Consider the following 23,126-nt stretch of genomic DNA (forward strand, 5'->3'; position numbering starts at 1 on the left):
GGTTCATTCTCTCTGAATGACAAAGCATGTAGCTCCAGTTGCTGTTTTCAGTCTTCCAGTGACAACATGGGGAGCCAGCCTTACAATGATGCTGGGTCTCTAGTGAATTGCTGGATCTAGCCTGCCCTGAAGTCCACCCTACTGCTGGACATTTAGAATACATTCTAATTATTACTTGTGCCACTTTGAGTCAGGTTTTTTTGTGCCCAATGAATGCAACTGTGGTAGAGCAGAGAGGGTCTAACACTAACCATCTACATTTATTTCTTTCCACCAAATTCACAATTTGCTTATTTTGTATGTTTTGCCTATTTTATGACATCAAAATAGACCTTTCAAAATAATAGCTGTTCACATAGATTAGTCACATCCCACACAATTCCATCTTCCATTCCTGTACACTGGGATCCCAAATCTTTGCTCAAGCCCTGACCTTTCCCCTTCAACCTGCATTTCCAGATGCCTGTTGGCCATGACAGAATGATTTCATGCCATATTCCACCTTAACATAGTTAATTCTTCACAGAACTTCTTTGCTCTGGTCTACTTTCCTTCTCTTACAATTCCACCTACCCCTGCCGCTGTCCCCCAACTCAATCCAGCAGCAACCAGTTCTCTGTTCCCTGAGTCTGTGCACCCAAATATCCCAGCCTCAGTCTTGACTATTCCCTTGCTTTTCATACCCCAATCCAGCCAATAATCAGTTGTTAGTATACTTCAGAAAGTTTCTGAAATCTGCTCCACCACCCCCTTAACTAGTCTTCCTGCCATCTTTACACCCCTAGTCCTTTCCTTTCTAACCCATCATCATCTTTGTCACAAGAATTAAGGTCCTAAATAACCAGTGAACTAGTGTGATGCTGTCAGGCTCCCCACTCCCTCCCAATCTCTGTTGGCAGTTGCTTGATCTTTCAAAACCCAACCCCGTACTCTCGGAATGTAAAAAGATGCCATAGGCATGAGCTAGCCCAAGAGGAGTGTGGTGATCAAAGAAACAGCCTAGTAACCAAAAAGTTATTGCAAAAAAGGGAGTTCTTGCTTTTTTTTTTTTTTTTTTGCAAACACTAGAAAGAAGCTATATGGGGCATGGAAATAATTAAAGTCTATTTTCTCTTCCATTTCACCCACCCCACCTTCTCTCTCTCTCTCTCTCTCTCTCTCTCTCTCTCTCTATATATATATATATATATATATATATATACACACACACACACACACACATATGAAAAGTCCTCTGCCATTGCCTGCTTATAAAGCACTGAAGCCTGACCTCTGGGCCTTCTTCCCCTTTCCTGTTTATTCTGTGCCACAAAAGCACCAATGAATCAGTTTGACAAAGCAGTATTTTCCTCAGGATGGGGAAGGCAAAGAAAGAGTGAGTAAAGCTAAAATCTCCTTCATGGGGTAGTGGGAAAAAGAAAAGGCTGGAAACACTATGTGTTAAAAGCTCTTGTCCTGTGGCTACTGTGGATCATTTCTGGTAAAAATCCCTGCCCCTCCACACCCCACCAACACACATGAAGTACCATAGCAACATAAAACCTGCTGTTTCCTACGCACATCTGGAACTCCACATCTATGTTCTTTCCCATGCCGTATGGCCTTCTAGGAAACTCATACCCTTCTGTAAAGACTTAAGGTGTAGGTGGTTATAGGCTCTCTATCCTTTGTAGCACTGTTTGTACCTCTCTGAACAGTCATTTTCACCTGTTGTTTAGGGGTTCACATTCAGGATAAGTTCCAGGAAAATGGACATTCAATTTCCATAGAATGTTTAGTGGATAGATACTGTCAATGGAAAGAACCCAAATGCTGTAAAATTTAAAGAGGTTTATTCTGAGCCCAGTATGAAGACTGGCCTGGAGCTATGCCCAAGAAGCCTTGAGCAAGTGGACTTGCTGTGGTTGGGTTCCAGTTTGGTTTTAGACATTTCAAGGAAACAGGAATTACACGTAAAGTCACAAATCAATACATGGAAGGTATACATTGGTTTGGCCCTAAGAGCAGGACATCTAGAAGCTGGGGATTACAGGTTATAGGTGGGTTTAAAGATTCTTTGATTTGTAATTGGTTAAAGAAATTAAGCTTTGTCTAAAGGCTTGGAATGTTTTAAGTTACGATAAAGAAGTCTTCTGATCAGAGACAAACCACTAGATATATACCGGACATATACCCAGATCAGTGATCTGTTAAGTAAACTGAGGACCTGCAGGTGTGGTTCAAGCTTTGTCTTGCATAGCCTAAAGCCTGTTAATGAGTTACAAAGGATATCTCTAAGAAGGGAGGGGGATATAACCACATGTGTCTGACCTCCCTTCTCATGGTCAGCAACTCAGCTTTAGTGTATTTCTGGGGTCCCCTTGGCCAAGAGAGGGTCCATTCAATCAGCTGGAGGGTTCAGGATTTCATTTTAGTTCACAAAACTGGACCCCACCATCATGATTATCCATTACCACCCCCAAACATTAAATAACACCTGAAAATGCATTTCATGAACAACAAAGGCAAGTCCATTTTCACCTTAGAAAATGTTGACTCTGGAAGAATTTGGGGGACATGCTGTTTTTTGCAACAAAGGTAAAGGTTGCACAAACCCCTCTCTGAGAGGAAGTGGGGTAGGTATCAAGTCAAGGGTATAGTGCCAAGGGCACAGTGAATATTCAGCTACTTGAATATTTTTTGCTGAATGAATTAATCTCCCTTTGTCATCTACTTCTCAGGGACTAGATCCAGACAGAGGGCAAGAAGATGGGAGTTGTGGAAAATTGAAGGTCCTGCCACCTGTTTCTCCTTTGAGCATGTAAAAGAAGTGAAAGGTAGTAGATGAATTGCTTTCTACCATAGATTTTAAGTTCAAGAATCCCTGGATGATACTGTCACACTCTCTTAGGCTGAGTTATAGCTGTGGAACTGGTGGATATGTTGACACATTTAAATGTGTCCTAATATAAAGGAGCATCAGATGGGTTCTGATTTACATGTTTGTTAGGTTTGTTCCAGGTTGGAACCTGAAAAGTATGTATAGGCCAGAATGTGGTTAATGCGAAACAATAGTGACAGGAGTCTGGAGAGTCCCTGGACTTTATAAATTTAACAGACAGCTGCAGCCAGCATTCCTTTTCCCCTCCCTCCCTGACAGAGATGAAGTTTATCCCTTCCTAGCTCTCCTGATAAGGACGATGCCAGAGCTGAAGGATGGATGTGACTGGGGCAGGGGTCCTAGGAGCTGGTTGTTTGAAAAAGAATTAATTACAAACGGCTGTTCTGGCCCACTTACTTCCCCCAGAAAAACCCTCTAAAAACCCAACGCTCTCCCCTTTTCTCTTGTGGACGCTCTTTGGCTTCCACCCATCTGCACTCAGATGCTCAAAATAAACACCATTTTGCTAGACCGGAGGCTTCCTGTGTCTCTCTGCTCTGGACCTAACAATGTTGTCTCCTGGGCTGGCCTGTGAGCCTTCTGGGCAGATTCCTTGTCCCATGTGTTTGTGTAACCTCACATTCTTTCACATAGTAAATGGTCAAATAGCTATAGAATAAATTGTGGGTGAGCCCACAGTCCTCATTTATTATGGTGGGGCCACTACTACCAAGAAGTTTTGAGGCTTAAATGGGATGAGGAATCAAAGTATTATTTGCCTATGTCAGGGAGGTTTGGGGGCAGCTGTCCTGCTCTCCCCTCATGGTGCAAACTGGAGTTACTGAAAGTTCATTCAGTACTTGTGCTAGCAGCCGAAGGAAAACTGAGGACAAGGGACAAGCTGTTTGAGGAAAGGGAAAGAGACATTTATTAATTTGCCAGGAAATGAGGAGGATGGCAGAAACTCGTCTTAAAGTACCATAGTCCTCTCTTTAAGCAGAAATACAAAGAGGGAGTTTTCAGCTTCTGGCTATCTCTGTTTAATTATAGTATCTCACATGCAGACAATCTGTGACCTCTGCCCAGATTTTACCTTATTTCAGGCCGTTAACTCTGTCACAGAATCACCTAAAGAGTTTTAATAAATATTGGGTCCCATCCAGTTTTAATTCACTTTTAATTGGCGTGGGACGCTGCCTGGACAGGAAGACTTTTAAATTCTACTGAGCAACCAGGACTGACGGGAAAATTATTTGTTTTGAGACTGTCAAAGGTGGCTCCAGCTGATTAGGAGCTGAAGTTTACATTCTTTTTCGTCTCCCGGTCGTCCCTGTAGCCTTCCCCCTAAACCTATACTGTCCCTTCATCCACAACAGCAAGATTTCCCAGAAAAGGTCTGCAAGCGTGCCCTCCCTCACCCGTGTATACACATTTAGCCAAAGACCCGTCTGCGACAGCAGGGACGCGCGCAATCCGCATCCGGGTCCAGCCCCCCGCCCCGCCCATCGCGCTCTCGCCCCGCCCATCGCGCCCTCGCCCCGCCCCTCACGCCCTCCTCCCTCTCGCGATGCTGTCCCGGCACCGGAAGTGCTCAGAGCGCGCGGCGGCGGTGGGGCGGGGTTGCCGGGAGGCTGCGGCGCGCGGCCGGCCGAGGGAAGGCAGAGGGCGCTGAGCCCGCGTTGGCTGCCCAGGGGAACTCTCGCAGGTACCGCCGAGGTCGGGGTTGCCAGCGGAGGGCCGGGTGGTCAGGGGTTCCTGCCGGTCTCTGACTGGGTTGTCGTTACAGGGCCGCCCCCATGTTGCGTTTTCCGACCTGTTTCCCATCCTTCCGGGTGGTGGGAGAGAAGCAGCTACCGCAGGAGATTATTTTCCTGGTTTGGTCGCCCAAGCGGGATCTCATTGCTTTGGCCAACACAGCGGGCGAGGTAAGTGAGCTGGCGGGGAGCCCTGCTGGGCCGCGTCGCTTCGCTGTGGGCCCAAGAACCCCGAACCCGACCCTGTTCATTGGGGCCACAGACTGCCAGAGGCTCAGTTTTCCTTCTGCAGACCTGGCGGACCACCTGTCTACCCCGCCCTTGCCTCTTAAGACGGCTGTAAACTTTATAGGCGAAAGTATAAAGGACCAAATATGCAAAAGATGATTTATGTGCCCATTTTCAGTATTTTATGCCTAAAGCAACAGTTTTCAAACAGCTTGATGCAGTCACATAATCCTGCACTCCCAGGCCTCCTTCATTCATTGACTTGTTAGTTAAATGGGCTTTTTAAAAGCCCACTATCTGCCACTTGTGAGCTAGACATAACAGATTCAGAGGCCCTGCTCTAAGTTTGCTTACACTTAAGTAGCAGAAGGATGAGTTTTTGTCAAACTTTAGTTGCAAGTGTACATGCCTGTAGATGACACAGAGGATATATTTAAGAACCTAGCTTCTGTTGTCCATATTTCATACTACCATGTTTCCCCAAAATAAGACCTATCCATAAAAGAAGCCCTAGCAGGATTTCTAAACATTTGCACAATATAAGCCCTGCCCCGAAAATAAGACCTAGTGATGAGCGAGCAGCTCTTCTCATCTGCCCCTTGAAAGCTCTGTTGCTCTACATGAGAGATTGGGGCCAATGGTTCTAAAGGAAATAGTCACAAGAAATTCAGGATGGAATTTGGGGTTTGGAGAGTTATGATGATGTTCCAGAAGAAGACTTAACTATATATGAATAAATGTAGATTGTTGTACCGTACTTAAAAAAAAATAACAGATCCCCTGAAAATAAGCTGTAGGCCGTGTCTTCTTGAGGAAAAATAAATAGAAGACCCTGTCTTATTTTTGGGAAACACGGTATGAGTTGGAGAGCAACCTCCCTTTAAAAATACCTTTAAATTGAACAAGGGAGTGATGCATCATTGGGCTTGCGACAGAACATGCATGAGTGTTGTCAGTTAGCATTTCTAGTGCATATTATACTTCAGTAGGTATAAACCAGTTGTACCCAACTTCTAGTGAGAGTCCTTTACCTGCCAGCCATTTTGTAAGGAAACCTTCACCTGTGCATCTTTCTGCCTTTCGATAGTTTTCCTGATAGTTATCTGGCCAGGTGAGAGTTGTGTACAGCCAAGTTTGGAAAGTAGGTGGTAAGGAAGTCCCTAGCCAGGGAAACTTAGTAGCCTGTAAAATTGCATTCCCATGTTGTCTGGTTGTCTAGTTTCTCAGAGCCCTCCATGAAGTCTTCTAGTCTACCTCCTCTGCCAGGGGCTTTGAAACTCTGTCATGGCTGTAAAGAGCAGTAGATGGTACAGCCATAGCAATAGGAGGGAAGGTAGAGAATAGGGTCATCATTGCAGTCAGAGTGGCAGGTGTAACAGTGGGCACTGTTGCTTTAATTTTTGCAGTGAAGGAAGAAGCAAGGGTGTTGTCTAAGTGAAGATGGAGAAGAAAATATTGGAAATTTGAAGAGAAAGAAGCAGTATAAAAAAACTGACAAGGCAGGGAGACTAGGGAAACCTAATAGGAGTGTCAGTCAGTGTTAAGAGCCATGCAAGGTTAGCAGTCTTTTAGTTTGAGAGAAACCAGTGAGTGTGGTTGTATGTGTCTCTTTATTCTGATTGGTCATGTGGGTGCAGGCATGGTTGGGTTAAACTGGGATTGTCATTTTGCAAGTATGACAAAGCAAGAGAGATGCAACAGTTGAAGTTAAATGCAAGGGGAGTGATTGTAATGATGAACCTTGGATTCTAATCTGACTAAGGAGGGGAGTGAGGACATGTGCGGGGTAAGGGACAGTGAGTGAATAGACGGTAGAATCAATGGAATATGTGCCCTGGTGAGGTTGAAGAACTGGAATCAAGTCTTATATAGTTGAACTGGAGAGATGGAGGTGGTGTATGGAACATGGGAAGTTTGAAATTGAGATTATGACTGCATTGCAGTTGTTGGCAATGACCAGGCCAATGGCATGACTCTGGCTGAGGTGAAGGAGAAGATGTGATCTTTGGAGGAGAGGTAGTTGAGAACTGAAAAGCCAGGACATCCTGGCTCTTGAAATTACCAAGGATAACAATGAGTAGTGTTGTTGGAAAGCATAAGTGAGCCAGGAGTTCATATCCTCAAGGAATGAGGAAAATGCAGAGGGGTCTGTAGAGGACTGCAGTTAAGAAGGATAGCAGGTGGTATGGTCTGGTTGCATGGGCTTCAAAGTTAGGAGTTTTTAGAGGAGAGAAGAAAAATTGTCTAGAAATAGCATTGAACATCAAGGAAGATACCTACTTCATCTCAGTAGTAGCCTGGTAGTTGTAGTAGCATAGGGGCCATGGAATACAAATTGCCACTACCGGCCAGGCGCGGTGGCTCACGCCTGTAATCCTGGCACTCTGGGAGGCCGAGGCGGGCGGATTGCTCGAGGTCAGGAGTTCGAAACCAGCCTGAGCAAGAGCGAGACCCCGTCTCTACTATAAATAGAAACAAATTAATTGGCCAACTAATATATATAGAAAAAATGAGCCGGGCATGGTGGCACATGCCTGTAGTCCCAGCTACTCAGGAGGCTGAGGCAGGAGGATTGCTTGAGCCCAGGAGTCTGAGGTTGCTGTGAGCTAGGCTGACGCCACGGCACTCACTCTAGCCTGGGCAACAAAGCGAGACTCTGTCTCCAAAAAAAAAAAAAATTGCCACTACCTGAGAATGCTGCAGGGAAGCAGCGTTCTCAGGTGAGAGGCACATTTCAGAGCGAAGAATGAAAACAGGATCATAACAGTACCTGACCATGAGTTCAGAAGGCACAGAGGAAGGGTTTCGGGAGAAAGGAAAAGCAGATGTGATTTCAGAGGAGAGGGTCAAGTCCAGCGCATGAACATTTCCTTGGGAGTCCTGGGTTCCTGGTGACCAGTGTAACCAGGAGGGAAGGGTGCCTGAGCAATGAGATAAAGCAGGGAGTGGTGGTGAGGCTGAGTGTGGGGACAAAGGAGGTGGGGAGGAGTCTTTTCAGGAGCATGTACAATTCTGAGGCCTCTTCCTTATTTTCAGTGGTTATATAGAGGCAGGAGTAGGGCAGTCTAATTTTGAAGCACAAAGAGCCCCCAGGCATCATTCTGCCCCTCGAAAGTAGAAATTTACTGGTGTGGAAATAGAAATTTAGCCATCCCTTAGGATGGCTAAGGGACTTGTCTAAGATCCATGACTAGTAGGTGACACAACTGAAATTTGATGCCAAGTTGTCTGATTCCAAGTTTAGTGTTATTTGGCTGTATTACAGCTACCTTTTTAGTGCTGTGTTCTGTATTTCTTTTGTTGTGTTCTTGGACAGCCTTCTCCATTCTTTCTAAAAGGTGAATCTCCTAACAAAAGATAGGAAAATGTATAAAATACAGGGTTAAATTAGACCTTGTTTTGCCCATTTCTTACTCAAAATACCTTATGTTCATTCAGACATTTGTCTTTATTCTTCTGATGGCTAATTATTATATTCAAGGGATGGTAATTTTTAAACATTTTGTAGTGGGGAATCTAAGTTTATTCTATTTTTGGAAATATTTTTTATTTTCTGCCATTATATCTGTTTGTCTTAGGTTTTACTTCATCGACTTGCAAGTTTTCATCGAGTTTGGAGTTTCCCACCAAATGAAAATACAGGAAAGGAAGTGACCTGTCTGGCTTGGAGACCAGATGGCAAACGTAATGATGATATGATAAAAAATAGGTTTTTATTTTCACAAAGAGTATTCCTTTAAAAAAAAGCCCCCTTTCAGAAAGAATTTATTGTTCTTATTATATATTAAAATTATAAATACCAATTTGGGAACTTTTTTGAAAAAATGGTTTAAAACTTTTTTTTTATAGAACTCAGATTAATTCTGCTATTTTGTTTCTTGGCAAAGATCTCTCTTAATTGAAATCTGGCTTCTTGGCAAAGATAACTTTGAAGTGAAATCTGGTGGAATATATAAAATATTTTGGTTTTGTTCTTTCCTCTGTCTTTTCCTGTACCATTTATCCCAAGTACCACATGCTACTCATCAGTCAGTTTAGTGCCATCCTGGCCTTTTTCTTTCTAAACTGTATTTTAGAATTAAATGAGTGGCTCTTGAATATTCTCCCTGTGCATGCATGTTTGCCTCACCTGAGGGACAGTCACTCTGACCCCATTCTTTCCATTTCTGTGTGATTTTTCTTCTGGTACCTATGTTGTAGTTTGTAGTGGCTCTGATTGCTGAACTCTTCCATGTGATGTTTTTTCAATGACAGTCCTTATTTGAGCTGTTGTACACAGTACAGTAAAATGCTGTAAATCATACAGCTTAAAGTTCATCTATGTCACTGGTGCTTTAAGAATAAAGCAAATCGTTTTTGTAAAATATGGGTTCCACTTTGCTTAATTTTTTCTCTAGATAAATATAAAAAGTACTTAAAATTATATTGATGCTTTAAGAAAAAGATTGTTTTTGTAAAATATATGCTTCTTATTGCTTAGTAATTTCTCTAGATAAATATAAATAAATACTTTAACATTCCCTGAAAGCATATTACTTAGAGATAACATTGATTTCTATTTTGGCGAACATCTTTTCCAACATTTCCTGATAAAATACATACATATGGAGATCTATGTATACAGTTTTATAAAAAGATACATGCTATTTTGTTGGATAGCTTCTTATTTTTTTCCTCACTTTTTTCGTGTCATGGTGGTTATATTTACCACATTAATGTTAAATGACTGCATTAAAGTTAAATCCACTGTATTTATGTATTGTACTTTATTTATTTTTTTGAGACAGTCTTGCCGTGTTACCTGGGCTAGAGTGCCATGGCATCAGCATAGCTCACAGCAACCTCAAACCCCTGGGCTCAAGCAATCCTTCTGCCTCAGCCTCCCGAGTAGCTGGGATTACAGGCATGTGCCACCATGCCTGACTAATTTTTTCTGTATATTTTTAGTTGTTCCGCTAATTTCTTTCTATTTATAGTAGAGATGGGGTCTTGCTCTTGCTCAGGCTGGTCTTGAGCTCCTGTCCTTGAGCTATCAGCCCACCTAGGCCTCCCAGAGTGCTAGGATTATAGGCGTGAGCCACCGTGCCCAGCCTATGTTATTATAATTTATTAAATCTGTCCCTCCTTGGTGGACATTTAGATTGTTTTCAGTTTTTGGCTTTTATAAGCAATGCTGTCATAAATATTCTGAATACTGGGAAGAACTTTGTGTGATTAGCTCCTTAGATTAATTCCCACAAGTGGAATTTCTAAGAATGCTTTTAAAATTCTATACTCCTTCTGTACTCATTTTGCTCTAAATATGTGTAGAGTATGTTGAACATAGGAGAATTGTAAATAACATCTTGAGATCTTGCATTCATCCCAAAACACAGGACCTCAAAGATAAATCATGAAAGTCAGTGTGTGTTAAAATGTGTTTAAGTAGATGTGTTTATCATTAAAAAAAGTTTTATGTTTTTGGACAGTAAAATATGTTTTTTGTTAGGTAATGTTCATTCCAAGATCATTTAAAATTGTTGTTATGAATAGAAGCCAGGATTCCCTCACATCTAACAAAGTTGCATGTGGTTGTATGCAGTGAAACTCATTGCATTCTATTTGGAAATTCTTAAATTTGATGTGGCAGGAAGAAATTAATAACTTATGGAGAGAAACTGCACTAGATAATTCAGCCACACTCGAAGAAGATTAATCAGTATTTTATGGTCTCGTGTCTCATTATGAGTTAGAAACATAAAGGAGAATAAAAGGCCTTCCAAGAACAAAGCAGATGGAATCACTTCTTACCTTTTAGACATGTTTATGGAACCTGTATGTCTTGATGTTGAGACCTCTTCTGTATTTTCAGCTTGACAACAGGGTTCCACACTAGGGACTTTGATATATAAGATGTTAAGTATAATATGTGAGAAAGTAGCAGATGATTTATGAAGTTTGAGCAATTTAAAGTAAGCTTAGATAATAACATAACTACAGTATATGCAAAGATCTCTTTTTTAATTTTTAAAATAGTAAAAGATTTTTGAATGAATTTTACGATTAAGGTGTATTTAAAAGAGTAAAACTGGGCAATAAGTGAAATACGCATTTGTTTTTCTCAAATGTTACACTAATTCTGATTATTTTTTTCTTCTTTTAGTTTTGGCCTTTGCTCTTGCTGATACCAAGAAAATTGTTTTGTGTGATGTGGAAAAACCTGAAAGTTTGCACTCTTTTTCTGTAGAGGCTCCAGTTTCTTGTATGCATTGGATGGAAGTGACTGTAGAAAGCAGGTAATCAAAAAAGAAAACTTAAGTAGTCAATTTTTATTTTTTTAAATGGAAAGGTAGAAGTATCTGAGTGTTGAGCATATGTACGTTGCATTTAAGTTTTCGTTTTAAGTTTATCAAGATGAAATTTTGTAATATTTTGTTAGATTTTTTGGGGGGGGGGGGCTGGGTGGAAGCACAGTCTCACTATGTTGCCTAGACTAGTCTTGAGCTCCTGGCCTCCAGCAATCCTCCAACCTTGGCCTCCTAAAGTGCTGGGATTATAGGTGTGAGCTACCATATCTGGCCAGATGTTTTTTCCTCTCTGGAAAAAATATACAGGCATACCTCAGCGATATTGCAGGTTTGGTTCTGGACCGCTGTAGTTCAGAAAATATTGCAATAAAACAAGTCCCATGAATTTTTTGATTTCCCAGTACATATATAGGTTAGTTATGTTTATACTATACTGTAGTTTACTAAGTGTGTATTAGCATTATGTCTAAAAGACAATTCATTATACCTTAATTAAAATATACTTTATATGGGCAATATACATAACCTTAACACTTGTACCCCCATAATACGCTAAAATAAAAAAATAAAAAATATATATACTTTATTGCTAAAAAATGCTGACAGTCTGAACTTTCAAGTCATAATTATTTTGCTTTCTTGCCTTGATGTTGATGGCTGCTGAATGATCAGGGTGGTGGTTGCTAAAAGATTGGGGTGGCTGTGGTGGGGTGGCTAAGACAGCAACAAAGTGTACCACATTGATACACTCTTCCTTTCACGAAAGCTTTTTCTGTAGCACATAATGTTGTTTGATAGCACTTTATTCACAGTAGAAGTTCTGTCAAAATTTGAGTCAGTCCTCTCCAACCCTGCTGCTGCTTCATCAATAAGGATAATGTAATATTCTAAATCCTTTGTTGTCATTTCAACAGTATTCATAGCATCTTCACTGGGAATAGATTCTGTCACAAACCACTTTCATTGCTCAACCCCAAGAAGCAGCTCCTGATCCATTCAAGTTTTATCATGTGATTATGGCAATTCAGTCACATCTTCAGGCTGTACTTCTAGTTCTCTTGATATTTTCACCACATCTGCAGTTAGTTCCTCTACTGAAGTCTTGAACCCCTCGGAGTCATCCATAAGGGTTGGAGTCAACTTCTTCCAAACTCCTGTTGATGTTGATATTTTGACCCTTTCTATGAATTTGCAAATGTTATTGAAGGCATCTGGGATGACGAATCCTTTCCAGAAAGTTTTCAATTTACTTTGCCCACTTCCATCAGAGGAATCACTATCTATGGCAGCCTTATGACATGTATCTTTAAAATAATAAGACTTGGAAGTTGAAATTACTCCTTGATCCATGGGCTGTAGAATGGATGTTGTGTTAGCAGGCATGAATATCCTTGACCATCTCCTTCAGAACTTTTGGGTGACTGGTTGCATTGTCAGTGAGCAGTAGTCTTTTGAAAGGAATTTCTTTTCTGAGCAGTATGTCTCAGCAGTGGCTTAAAATATTCAGTGAACCATGTTTTGTTCCATTTATAGACAATAGGCAGAGCAGATTTAGCATAATTCTTAAGGACCCGAGGATTTTTGGAATGGTACATGAACATTGGCTTCAACTTAAAGTCACCAGCTGCATTGGCCCCTCTCAAGTGAATCAGCCTGTCCTCTGAAGCTTTGAAGTCAGGCACTGACTTCTCCTCTCTAGCTATGAAAGTCCTAGATGTCATCTTCTTTCAATATATGGCTGTTTTGTCTACATTGAAAATCATTTGTTTAGTGTAGTTGCTTTCATCAGTGATCTTAGCCAGTCTTCTGGATAACTTGCTGCAGCTTCTGCATTAGCAGTTGCTGCTTCACTTTGTACTTTTTATTGATTTATTGATTGATGATTGACAGAGTCTTGCTTTTTTGCCCTGGATCGAGTGCAGTGGTGTCATTGTAACTCACTGCAACCTCAAACTCCTGGGCTCAAGCAATCCTTTTGTCTCAGCCTCCCAAGTAGCTGGGATTACAGGCGTGTGCCCCCATGCCCTGCTAATTTTTCTATTTTTTTTTAGTAGAGATGGGGTCTCACTCTTGCTCAGGCTGGTTTCAAACTCCTGAGTTCAAACAGTCCTACTCCCTCAGTCTCCCAGAGTGCTAGGATTATAGGTGTGAGCCACTGCTCCTGGCCCACCTTGCACTTTTATGTTATAGAGACAGCTTCTTTCTTTAAACCTCATGAACCAACCTCTGCTAGCTTCCAGCTTTTCTTCTGCAGATTTCTCTCCGCTTCTTAGTCATTTTTTCTTCTTTTTTTAACTGCTCCTGAAGCACTTAGAGCCAATGTTTTTGTTTTTGTTTTTTTTGAGACAGAGTCTCGCTCTGTTACCTGGGCTAGAGTGCTGTATCGTCAGCCTAGCTCACAGCAACCCCAAACTCCTGGGCTCAAGCAATCCTCCTGCCTCAGCCTCCTGAGTAGCTGGGACTACGTGCACCACCATGCCTGGGTAATTTTTTTCTATTTTTAGTTGTCTGGCTAATTTCTTTCTATTTTTAGTAGAGACAGGGTCACACTCTTCCTGAGGTTGGTCTTGAACTCCTGATCTCAAGTGATCCTCCCGCCTTGGCCTCCCAGAGTCCTAGGGTTACAGGCATGAGTTGCCCAGCCCATTTTTCATACTCTAAGAGTATTTCCTAAGACACAAAAAACAAAGCTCCAGATGGAATAAATGGTGAAACAGAAAAGAACTTTAATTTGCTAATCAGTAACTTAATTAATATTACTTGAAACTTTAAAATTAAACTTTAAAATTGAAACTTTAAACTCTAAAAGTGCTAAATTGAACATTCTGTTCTGATGCTGTATAAGTTCTTTCTTTGTCCATGGTCCTGATAGTTTTCTTGTTTCATAAAAACAATTTTGCCTTAGTTTATAAAGTCAAGTGATACACCAGGCTTGCAGTAAAGGTGGCCGAAGAAATTAGTGGATTTGGCTAATACTGGGGGGAAAAATTGTTTTTCTTTTTTGGGGAAATATAATTTTCTTTCCATTGGCTTTTCCTTTCTAATTAAATTTCACTAAGTTACTATCAATTGAATTTGAAAATCATGAATATTAATTGGCAACTTTCCTAAGAGAGACCTAAAAGAATAGGATGATAGGGATTTAGCTGGAGTTTGAAATTCTCTATAGATAAACCAGAGCGATTATTCCATTATCAGATAGTGAAGGATTGTAAATGGTTAAATGAATTTATAGAAGGTTGGAGGAGCAAAGCGTACCATGTAATTCCTGTCCCAGCCCCGTTACCTGCTAGAGTGTATTCCCAACACACTTTCTGTTAACAGTTTAGAAATGTGGAGATTCCAGGGTCTCTCAAATCAGCTGTTTTGTTGTAAAGTAGGAAAAAATTCTTGCCAAATCACCATGTTTTTACTTATTTATTTCAAACCTTATTTGGATGTAGAATTGAGAAAAGGGAATAAATAAGACTGTTTCAAAGTATGCAGGGTAGTCTCATATCGACTAGGATATCAAATGCCCAAGTGTAATATAAGCCATAGAACCAATAATTAATAACATTCATTGGGCTGGGCACAGTGGCTCACACCTGTAATTCTAGCACTCTGGGAAGCTGAGGCAGGTGAATCGTTTGAGCTCAGGAGTTCGAGAGGAGCCTGAGCAAGAGCAAGACCCCCGTCTCTACTAAAAATAGAAAGAAATTAATTGGCCAACTAAAAATATATAGAAAAAATTAGCCGGGCATGGTGGCACATCCCTATAGTCTCAGCTACTTGGGAGGCTGAGGCAGGAGTATCGCTTGAGCCCAGGAGTTTGAGGTTGCTGTGAGCCGGGCTGACGCCATGGAGTTCTAGCCAGGGCAACAAGAGTGAGACTCTGTCTCCAAAAAAAAAAAAAAAAAAAACATTCATCGGGTGTGAGGCAGATGGGAGTGAGGAGGAAGGGATGGATATATATACACCTAATGGGTGTGGTGGGCACCTCTGACTCCAGTGGGCAAAGGCAATACACGTAACCAAACATTTGTACCCCATAATATGCCGAAATAAAAAATTAAAAAAAAACACACAATAATTAAATGATACAGTAATTGTGCTGTTCTTTAAAATTACTCTTAGTGCTCCTCTGCTTAGTGTGGGTTCTTAAGTGAGAGTTAAGAAATGATAAATTTTCAGTCAGTATCTGAATAGCGCATACATATAAATATATTTCATATGCTGAGAAAATTGTTTATTAATATTCATTCCTGTAAATGTAAAATGAATGGGTAGGCTAAATTTTTCTTGCAGAAATAACAAAGAACTTCCTACTTTTAAATTTATCATTTGTGATTGTTATAGTGACTGTTTTATAATGGTAAAATATTTGTGACATCTGTTTACTTGGTAATATAAAACTGAGTATCTTTTTTGACAAATTAACATTTTTTAATAGAAAAGTAAAATCTTGGGTGTTTTTATAATTTTTCCTTTTTAGTGTTCTAACATCCTTTTATAATGCCGAAGATGAATCAAATCTTCTCTTACCTAAACTACCTACATTGCCAAAAAAGTAAGTGTAACAGTTTTATTTCTTTGGAGTTAATCTTGCAGATTTCTCTTTCCTCTAGAGACTTTTAACACTGTGACAATTTTCTCATACATTTTTTTTAAAATGTATTTTTGTTAAAAGTATTTTTTACCCTAATCTCTGTTTTCCTCTAGTTACAGCAACACATCAAAAATATTTAGGTAAGATATGCCTTTTTTGTTTTCAAGTAGAATAATCTGTTATTATTTAAAAAATATACTTGAAAGATGACCCAATTTATTTTCATATTTTAGTGAAGAAAATTCTGATGAAATTATTAAGCTCTTGGGAGATGTCAGGTAAATCTTATAGATTTCTTAAGCCTAATTTCTTAAACTTGTTATTTCGTATTTGAGGCAGTTTTCAGAAGTTTCAAGAGCAAGTCCTTTGTCATGTTATTTCAGAGTTGATATTAAAACCTCCAACAATATATAGATGTTAAAATCTATTGTGTGGTCTTTCATTTTGTCAAGTTTTAATAATATAATGTACCTATGTTTATTTTAATAAGGAGAAGGATATAGATACTAGAGTTTATGAAATTTAAGTAGACAAGTTCTTTAAGCCCATTTTAATATATTTAGCATCATAGCCATGATAAAATTGATGGCACTTTGTATTAGCTACTACAAAGATTGTTTTGTTATTGAGTGTATAAATGTAATTTTTATTAAAATAATATATTTTTATTTTGTTGTAAACTGACTTTTTTTAGGCTAGAGGAAAATTATGTTGTTCTTTTTAGGGGGGAAAGGAATAAATCCAAAATGATTGAATTGAGCAGTTGAGCATGAATGGATTTGTTTGATGTTTCAGTTCCCTCTGTAGGGGAGCGTTAGCATGTAGATTATATGAAAACAGTAATGATTTATATCTTGGTTTAAGAATGCAGTCATCTCTGTTGTTGATTGGTCCTCAGCTTGTTGCATTATTTTTAAATAGGCTTAATATTCTTGTCCTTGGAGGAAGCTCTGGATTTATTGAGCTTTATGCTTATGGAATGTTCAAAATTGCTCGAGTCACAGGAGTAAGTTTTTCTTTAAAATTTTCTCTATTATTCCTCTTAGAATATGGTAGCTAATTCATTTATGGAAAAACAATAAAACACTAAGTTAAAATAGTAGTGATATAGCCATAAAATTGGGGGCCATTGGTGGAATTATTCATTTTTTCTTTAACAAAAAGGTTAGTATGTTACACTCAATTATGATTTAATATTTTTCTAGCCTGTGATGGAAAAGAGCTATAATTTTTTATTGGAATGTATTGGAAGTCATCAGAAGCAATGTTAAGCTTAGTACTGAATCCACTACAGTTGCTAAGTCTTGGTCTTCTCTATAGCTTTTTCATCTGACTCTTACGTTTTCTAAAAGGGGTAGAAAATATTGTAGGCTCTTTGGAATATGTTGGTTTTCCAACACTTGATTTGAGACTTTTGATGGGAAGGAGGTAGGAAACCAGGGTGCTTTTGTGTCTTTGTGACAAGAAAGGCCCCTGCAGGCAGACACTTACCTTCATCTGATATATATGTGGGCCAGAGCCAAGAGTATGTGTGTCTACTTTTTAAAGCTCTGTGTGAATTTTTGCTTTCTGTATTATCAGCAGATACCACCCAACAGTAATACTAAATATGCTGGGGGATTTGACTGTTTTACAGATTGCTGGTACTTGTCTGGCATTATGTTTATCAAGTGATTTGAAATCATTGTCAGTGGTCACAGAGGTTTCTAGCAGCGGTGCTTCAGAAGTTTCATACTTTCAGGTGAGTATTGGAACTTGATAGCAGTAAAACATAAATATATATTTAATAGGTTTTATAGGTTTTTATTATTCATATCTCACTGTGTTCTAATGGTCATTAAAACACAAAACAAAAAATCTACTTGTAGTTTCTAAATCCTATATATTGAATGATGATATAGCGAATACCATATTTTCCCTATGCTCCAGTATAGTTTTTACTAAAACACTGTTTTGATAACCTATTAATGAATATATTAATTAGTTGCTATATCAGTTCAACTTTGTACTGTTTTCTTAGGACTCTGTCCCTGATCATAATAAAGGCTAATATATATTGACCATTTACTTTATGGCAAGTACTGAGTACTTCAGAATAATTCATTTGAATCCTGACAGCATCCTAATAGGTAGTGTTATTATATCCATTTTGTAGATAGGTGCCTGGGCATACAGAGATACTCTGGAACTTTCTTGATATAAGAGAATTGGAAAGTGATGCTGGGCAGTCTGGCTCCAGGGTCTGTGCTCTTAACTGCCACGTTGCATCATGTGTAAAATGATCACTTAATACTGGGAAAAACCTTTTTTAAAACTGTGTACTATTTGCATTATAAACTGAGGAAACTGTTGGACTGGGCTCCCATAGAATATTTAGATTGTAGCTTTGGCTTGCCAAGAAATCTTCCCCAAATTTTCATCTTAAATATCTCAGCCACCTAATGTAAGTATGTGTGAACTCTCAAACAAAAGTAGAGCAAAAAAGATGCAGGATGTGACATGTGTGTTGCCTTCCAGCATTCTCTGTTGTATTCAGAGCATCAGAGAACTTTCTCTTGTGGTATTCAGAGTGTTAGAGAACTCTGAACTTACGATTCACTGTAATAGTGGATGTTCATATTTGCTCTTCATCTTAAGGTTCTCTAAAACTATGATCACCAGGATTGTATTTGGGCTATAATACAATTTTGGGCTTCACTACCACTGTGACGTTTGTAATAGATATTTTTTGATGACCACTTTATTGAGATATAACTCACCTGCCATCAATAGATATTTTCTTTATGTTTATTAATAGCCTTTAATTTCTTTTACTTCAAGTTTGTACATGTGTTTGTCATCATTTTTTAATTTCCTTATAATAGTGTTACTTAAATAGGTTATTACATTTATTCTAGCTACATAGAAGAGATTGATGGCTTAGAGTGATCTGTGCATAGTTATGCACAAGTTAGGAAATCCTAAGGTTGTGTGCTATTAGTCCCCAAACTGTTACACTCAAAGGGAGCAAAATTTTGACATTGTCTTTCCGATACGTAGTTAGACCTAGACTCTTTTAAATTAGAGGATTTTTTTTTTTTTTTTGAGCTGAGCAGGACTGATTTATTTTTAAAAGAAGCAAGTGCATCTGATTATGACTCACTTTATTCATTTAATTTTATAGCTTGAAACCAATCTCTTGTATTCTTTCTTACCTGAAGTAACTCGGATGGCCAGAAAATTTACTCACATTTCAGCTCTTTTACAGGTATTTATTTATAGCTTGTTTTGGTGGATATTTACTATCAGCTTCTAAAGTTCTATAAATAAAAAAATTCAAGATTTTATTTTGTAAAACCATCTGCAGTAGATATGTCTAGTCTACTTATAGATAATTTTACAATGTCCATTAAAGCAAGAAAAGAAAATTTGAGAATCTACTCCTACTCATCCTATTTACCACTGCCAAAAGAAAAGAAGAAAATAGTTTAAAACTTTTAATATTCTCATAAGTAAAATATCATTTATATTTTATTGAAAATAAAGTATTGTGGGAAAAAGTCTTCTTATGAGTTAGTTTTCATAATAAACTCACCCCAGATCAGCTCCCAATTTGGTGATTTGGGCTGAGCTCAGCCAGCAGGGTCTGGTGATCTGGGACAGGGTTAGCTGGTCTTGACTACACTTGGTCATGCCAGCTGATGTGTGTCCCTTGGCTGTAATAGCTTTGTTTCTGCTCCATATCCCTCATCCTCCAGCAAGTCAGCTAAGGCTTGTCCACATGCTGGTCGGCTAAGGGCATCAAGAGTGCAAGTAGGCCAAGTGCAGTGGCTCATACCTATAATCCCAGCACTTTGAGAAGCCAAGTGGGGACAGATTGCTTGAGGCCAAGAGTTCAAGACCAACCTGAGCAACATAGTGAGACCCTGTCACTACAAAAAATAGAAAAGTTAGCCAGGCATGGTGGTGCATACCTGTAGGTCCAGCTACTTAGCAGGCTGAGGCAGGAAGATTGCTTGAGCCCAGAAGTTTGAGGTTACAGTGAGCTATAATGACAACACCGCACTCTAGTCCTAGCAGCAGAGCGAGACCCTGTCTCAAAAAAAAAAAAAAAAAAAATGTTCAGGTAGAAGCATGCAAAGACTTTTGAGGCCCAGGACTCAACAGCATTGTTTGTGCTGTGTTCCATTAGGCAAAGCGAGACTCTGTCTCTGCATAGAGGAGCTACAAAGAATTGCAGCCATGTTTGTTATTCTACCACAGTCATTAATTTACTGTCAAAGGTTTCTAGAGATCAGTATCTTTTTAAGGATCATGTTTGAAGCACTATATGTACTCACCAGCAAATTGGTATTAATGGATCAACACCTAAGTGGACATATAGAAATAACGTTTATCGGGTGTCGGACAGGTTGGGGGGGGGAAGAGGGTATGGGTATATACAAACACAATGAGTGAGATGTGCAACGTTTGGGGGATGGTTATGCTTGAAGTTCTGACTCGAGTGAGGGGGCATGGGCAATATACGTAACCTTAACATTTGTACCCCCATAATATGTTGAAATAAAAAAAAAAGATCCTGTTTGAATATTGAATAGCTGACCAAAACAGCAATTCGACAGTTAATATATCTTTGTAAAGTTCTAAGAATTATGGAATGTTTATGTAATCACCAAATATAAGCTATAATCTTTTTCTCAGATTTTAACTGAATTAAAAGAGTGATTAGAAAGTAAATTCTAGATTTTTTTTGAGATAATTGATCATAAGCACATATTTAGTCAGCAAGTAGGTTTAAATATTTTACACTTTTAATTTTTTTTCTTTTTGCTAATAGTATATTAATTTGTCACTAACATGTATGTGTGAAGCATGGGAAGAAATACTGATGCAGATGGATTCTCGTCTCACCAAGTTTGTGCAGGTAATGTGCAGTTTGTGAAGTTTTCCATGAAGAGAGTTAAAGAATATAAAATGTATTTACTTTATGAGGTACATGAGAAAAATCAGTCTTTGTAGAAGGCTACAATGATGATTTCTTTTAAATGACTTGGTCTAAGCTCCTGTTTTTCAGATTTGCAAAAAGGGCTTTCTTCCCATTGGTACAATGGAGGTGGGGACAGGATTGTAAAGTGGGGCTAGGGGCATAATAGCTGGCTGGCTATCTTGCAGCCTCATGTTCAGATGATCACTCCAAATATAGATTTGAAGGAAGGTTGAGACTCAAAAAGGAAGTCATGTTCCTGTAAGTTTTAATAAATAGGCTTATAATTTAAAAAATATACATCGTAATTGTTTTCATTTTATCTAGGAAAAGAACACAACCACATCGGTGCAAGATGAATTCATGCACCTGCTGTTGTGGGGGAAAGCAAGGTAATATGCTCAGATTAGGTGCTCCTGTTTTTTACAGAAATTATTTATTTCAAAAGTAATTCATGGCCGGGCGCTGTGGCTCACGCCTGTAATCCTAGCTCTTGGGAGGCCGAGGCGGGCGGATTGCTCAAGGTCAGGAGTTCAAAACCAGCCTGAGCAAGAGCGAGACCCCGTCTCTACTATAAACAGAAAGAAATTAATTGGCCAACTGATATATATATATATAAAAAATTAGCCGGGCATAGTGGCACATGCCTGTAGTCCCAGCTACTCGGGAGGCTGAGGCAGAAAGATCACTCGAGCCCAGGAGTTTGAGGTTGCTGTGAGCTAGGCTGACGCCACGGCACTCACTCTAGCCTGGACAACAAAGTGAGACTCTGTCTCAAAAAAAAAAAAAAAAAAAAAAAAAAGTAATTCATATTCATTGTGAAAAGAAAATGTTGGTACATAGAACCAAAAAGAAAAATAGTATGTATCTTTCAAGGCTTTTCCTGTGCACGTGTTTTTTTAACATAAATGTGATCATTTTGTGTGTGTATGTGTCTGTGTATGTATTTTTAAATTTATAAAAAATTTAAGATTTTTATGTAGCCAAACTGTTCTTTTCCTTTAATAGTATCTGCTTTTGCTTTTATTCTTAAAAAGACCTTTCCTATCGTTATAGTATTCAAAGATTGAGCTGTATTATTTTTAGAGCTCTTTTATGGCTTATGTTTTATTTCATTTACATGTTTCAGATGTGTTTTGTTTGGTTATATGCTGTAGAAGGCTAATATCTTTTTTCCTTAAACATTTAGATAATTGCTCAGTATGGTTATTGGGTATTATACCTTCTCCTCATGGATATGAAAGGCTACTTTAGCTGCATATACACTTCAGTCTGTTTTTAGACTTCGTTTTCTGTTTTATGTCTGTTTCTTTGTAGAAAAAGTCTTAATTTTTGTTGGGGTATTTCTGTTTATTGTGTTTTAAAATCTATGCTTTGATATTTAGAAGTTTTAAGTAATGCATATAGATTTTTGAATAGAGAAATGACTAAAAATACTTTCTTTTTCATTATAGTGCTGAACTTCAGACTCTCTTGATGAACCAGTTAACAGTAAAGGTACATTTAAAGTATCCATATATTTAAATGGCTATGAACACATTCTTAACTTTTTTTAAAGTGGCATATAGTGTCCTGATTGTCTGCTAAATATATTTTCTTCTCTTAATTAGGGCTTAAAAAAGCTTGGCCAGTCTATAGAGTCATCATATTCCAGTATACAAAAATTGGTTATAAGTCACTTACAGAGGTATGAAGGTGATGTAGAATTTTTTGGTGTTGCATCCACATGTCATTAGTCTTCTTTCTGCAGCCTTCTTTTCATCATCTGGCACTCTCTTTTTGAGCCTTTTCTATCTCAAACTGTGCATAGGCATTTGAGAGAATCTTGGTGTACCCAAAATATAGAGAGTCAGTAGTGATAATTCTGTATTATGAAGTAATTTTCCAACATCTTTACACCAGGCTAGACATGGGCATTTTTCACTTAACCATGAGGTATATTGGCATATTTTGAAATGAGATATATTTTGAAATACGGCATATACCCCTTTTTTGAGCATTTAAATGAACATTTTACAGTTTATAAAGCATACTGTATGTTTTTTCATTTAACACCTTGGCAAGGTAGGGATTAGGATAATCCTTATTTTACACAAGAGGAAACTTATTCAGACTTATTTACGTGGCTGGCCCAGAGTTACTGAGTGTCAGAGCCGAGACTAGATCTTCAAGTCTTATGCTGTTTATATTCACAGCTACTTCAGTGAAGCAGTTTGCAAGTGGATGCTGAGTGTGTGATTTAAATTTTATAAATCCCTTTATGCTGAGTCCCTGGCCTTAACTCACCTCTCCCTTAGACCACTGCAGTACCCGCTGGACTGGTTGTTCTCTTCCAGTCCACACTGTCCCTCAAATGTATGTTCCCTATTGCATCTAATTGTGTTAACTCTCTTACTTAAAAACTTATAACCTTTCTATTATTCTTAGAACAGAGACCTTTGCATGG

General features: G+C 38.8%; 1 protein-coding gene across 2 annotated transcripts in view; it reads left to right on the plus strand.

The window, feature by feature from the left end:
- The first annotated feature begins 4,447 nt into the window (after positions 1–4,447).
- Positions 4,448–23,126, plus strand: part of ANAPC4 (anaphase promoting complex subunit 4) — a 43,981-nt gene continuing 25,302 nt past the window's right edge. Inside the window, exons 1-14 of one of the 2 annotated variants that reach the window (XM_012737457.2) lie at positions 4,448–4,565; positions 4,647–4,785; positions 8,421–8,526; positions 10,985–11,117; positions 15,604–15,678; positions 15,831–15,857; positions 15,951–15,995; positions 16,639–16,723; positions 17,354–17,458; positions 18,881–18,964; positions 20,534–20,620; positions 21,008–21,072; positions 22,135–22,177; positions 22,291–22,367. In XM_012737457.2, coding sequence (XP_012592911.1) covers positions 4,657–4,785; positions 8,421–8,526; positions 10,985–11,117; positions 15,604–15,678; positions 15,831–15,857; positions 15,951–15,995; positions 16,639–16,723; positions 17,354–17,458; positions 18,881–18,964; positions 20,534–20,620; positions 21,008–21,072; positions 22,135–22,177; positions 22,291–22,367 — 1,061 coding nt within the window. In that variant the 5' untranslated portion in view covers positions 4,448–4,565; positions 4,647–4,656. Of the gene's footprint in view, positions 4,566–4,646; positions 4,786–8,420; positions 8,527–10,984; positions 11,118–15,603; positions 15,679–15,830; positions 15,858–15,950; positions 15,996–16,638; positions 16,724–17,353; positions 17,459–18,880; positions 18,965–20,533; positions 20,621–21,007; positions 21,073–22,134; positions 22,178–22,290; positions 22,368–23,126 lie in introns of those variants that run through there. The other variant, XM_012737458.2, reaches the window with a different exon arrangement.

This window comes from Microcebus murinus, chromosome 3 (genome assembly GCF_040939455.1).
Source record: "Microcebus murinus isolate Inina chromosome 3, M.murinus_Inina_mat1.0, whole genome shotgun sequence".
NCBI lineage: Eukaryota > Metazoa > Chordata > Mammalia > Primates > Cheirogaleidae > Microcebus > Microcebus murinus.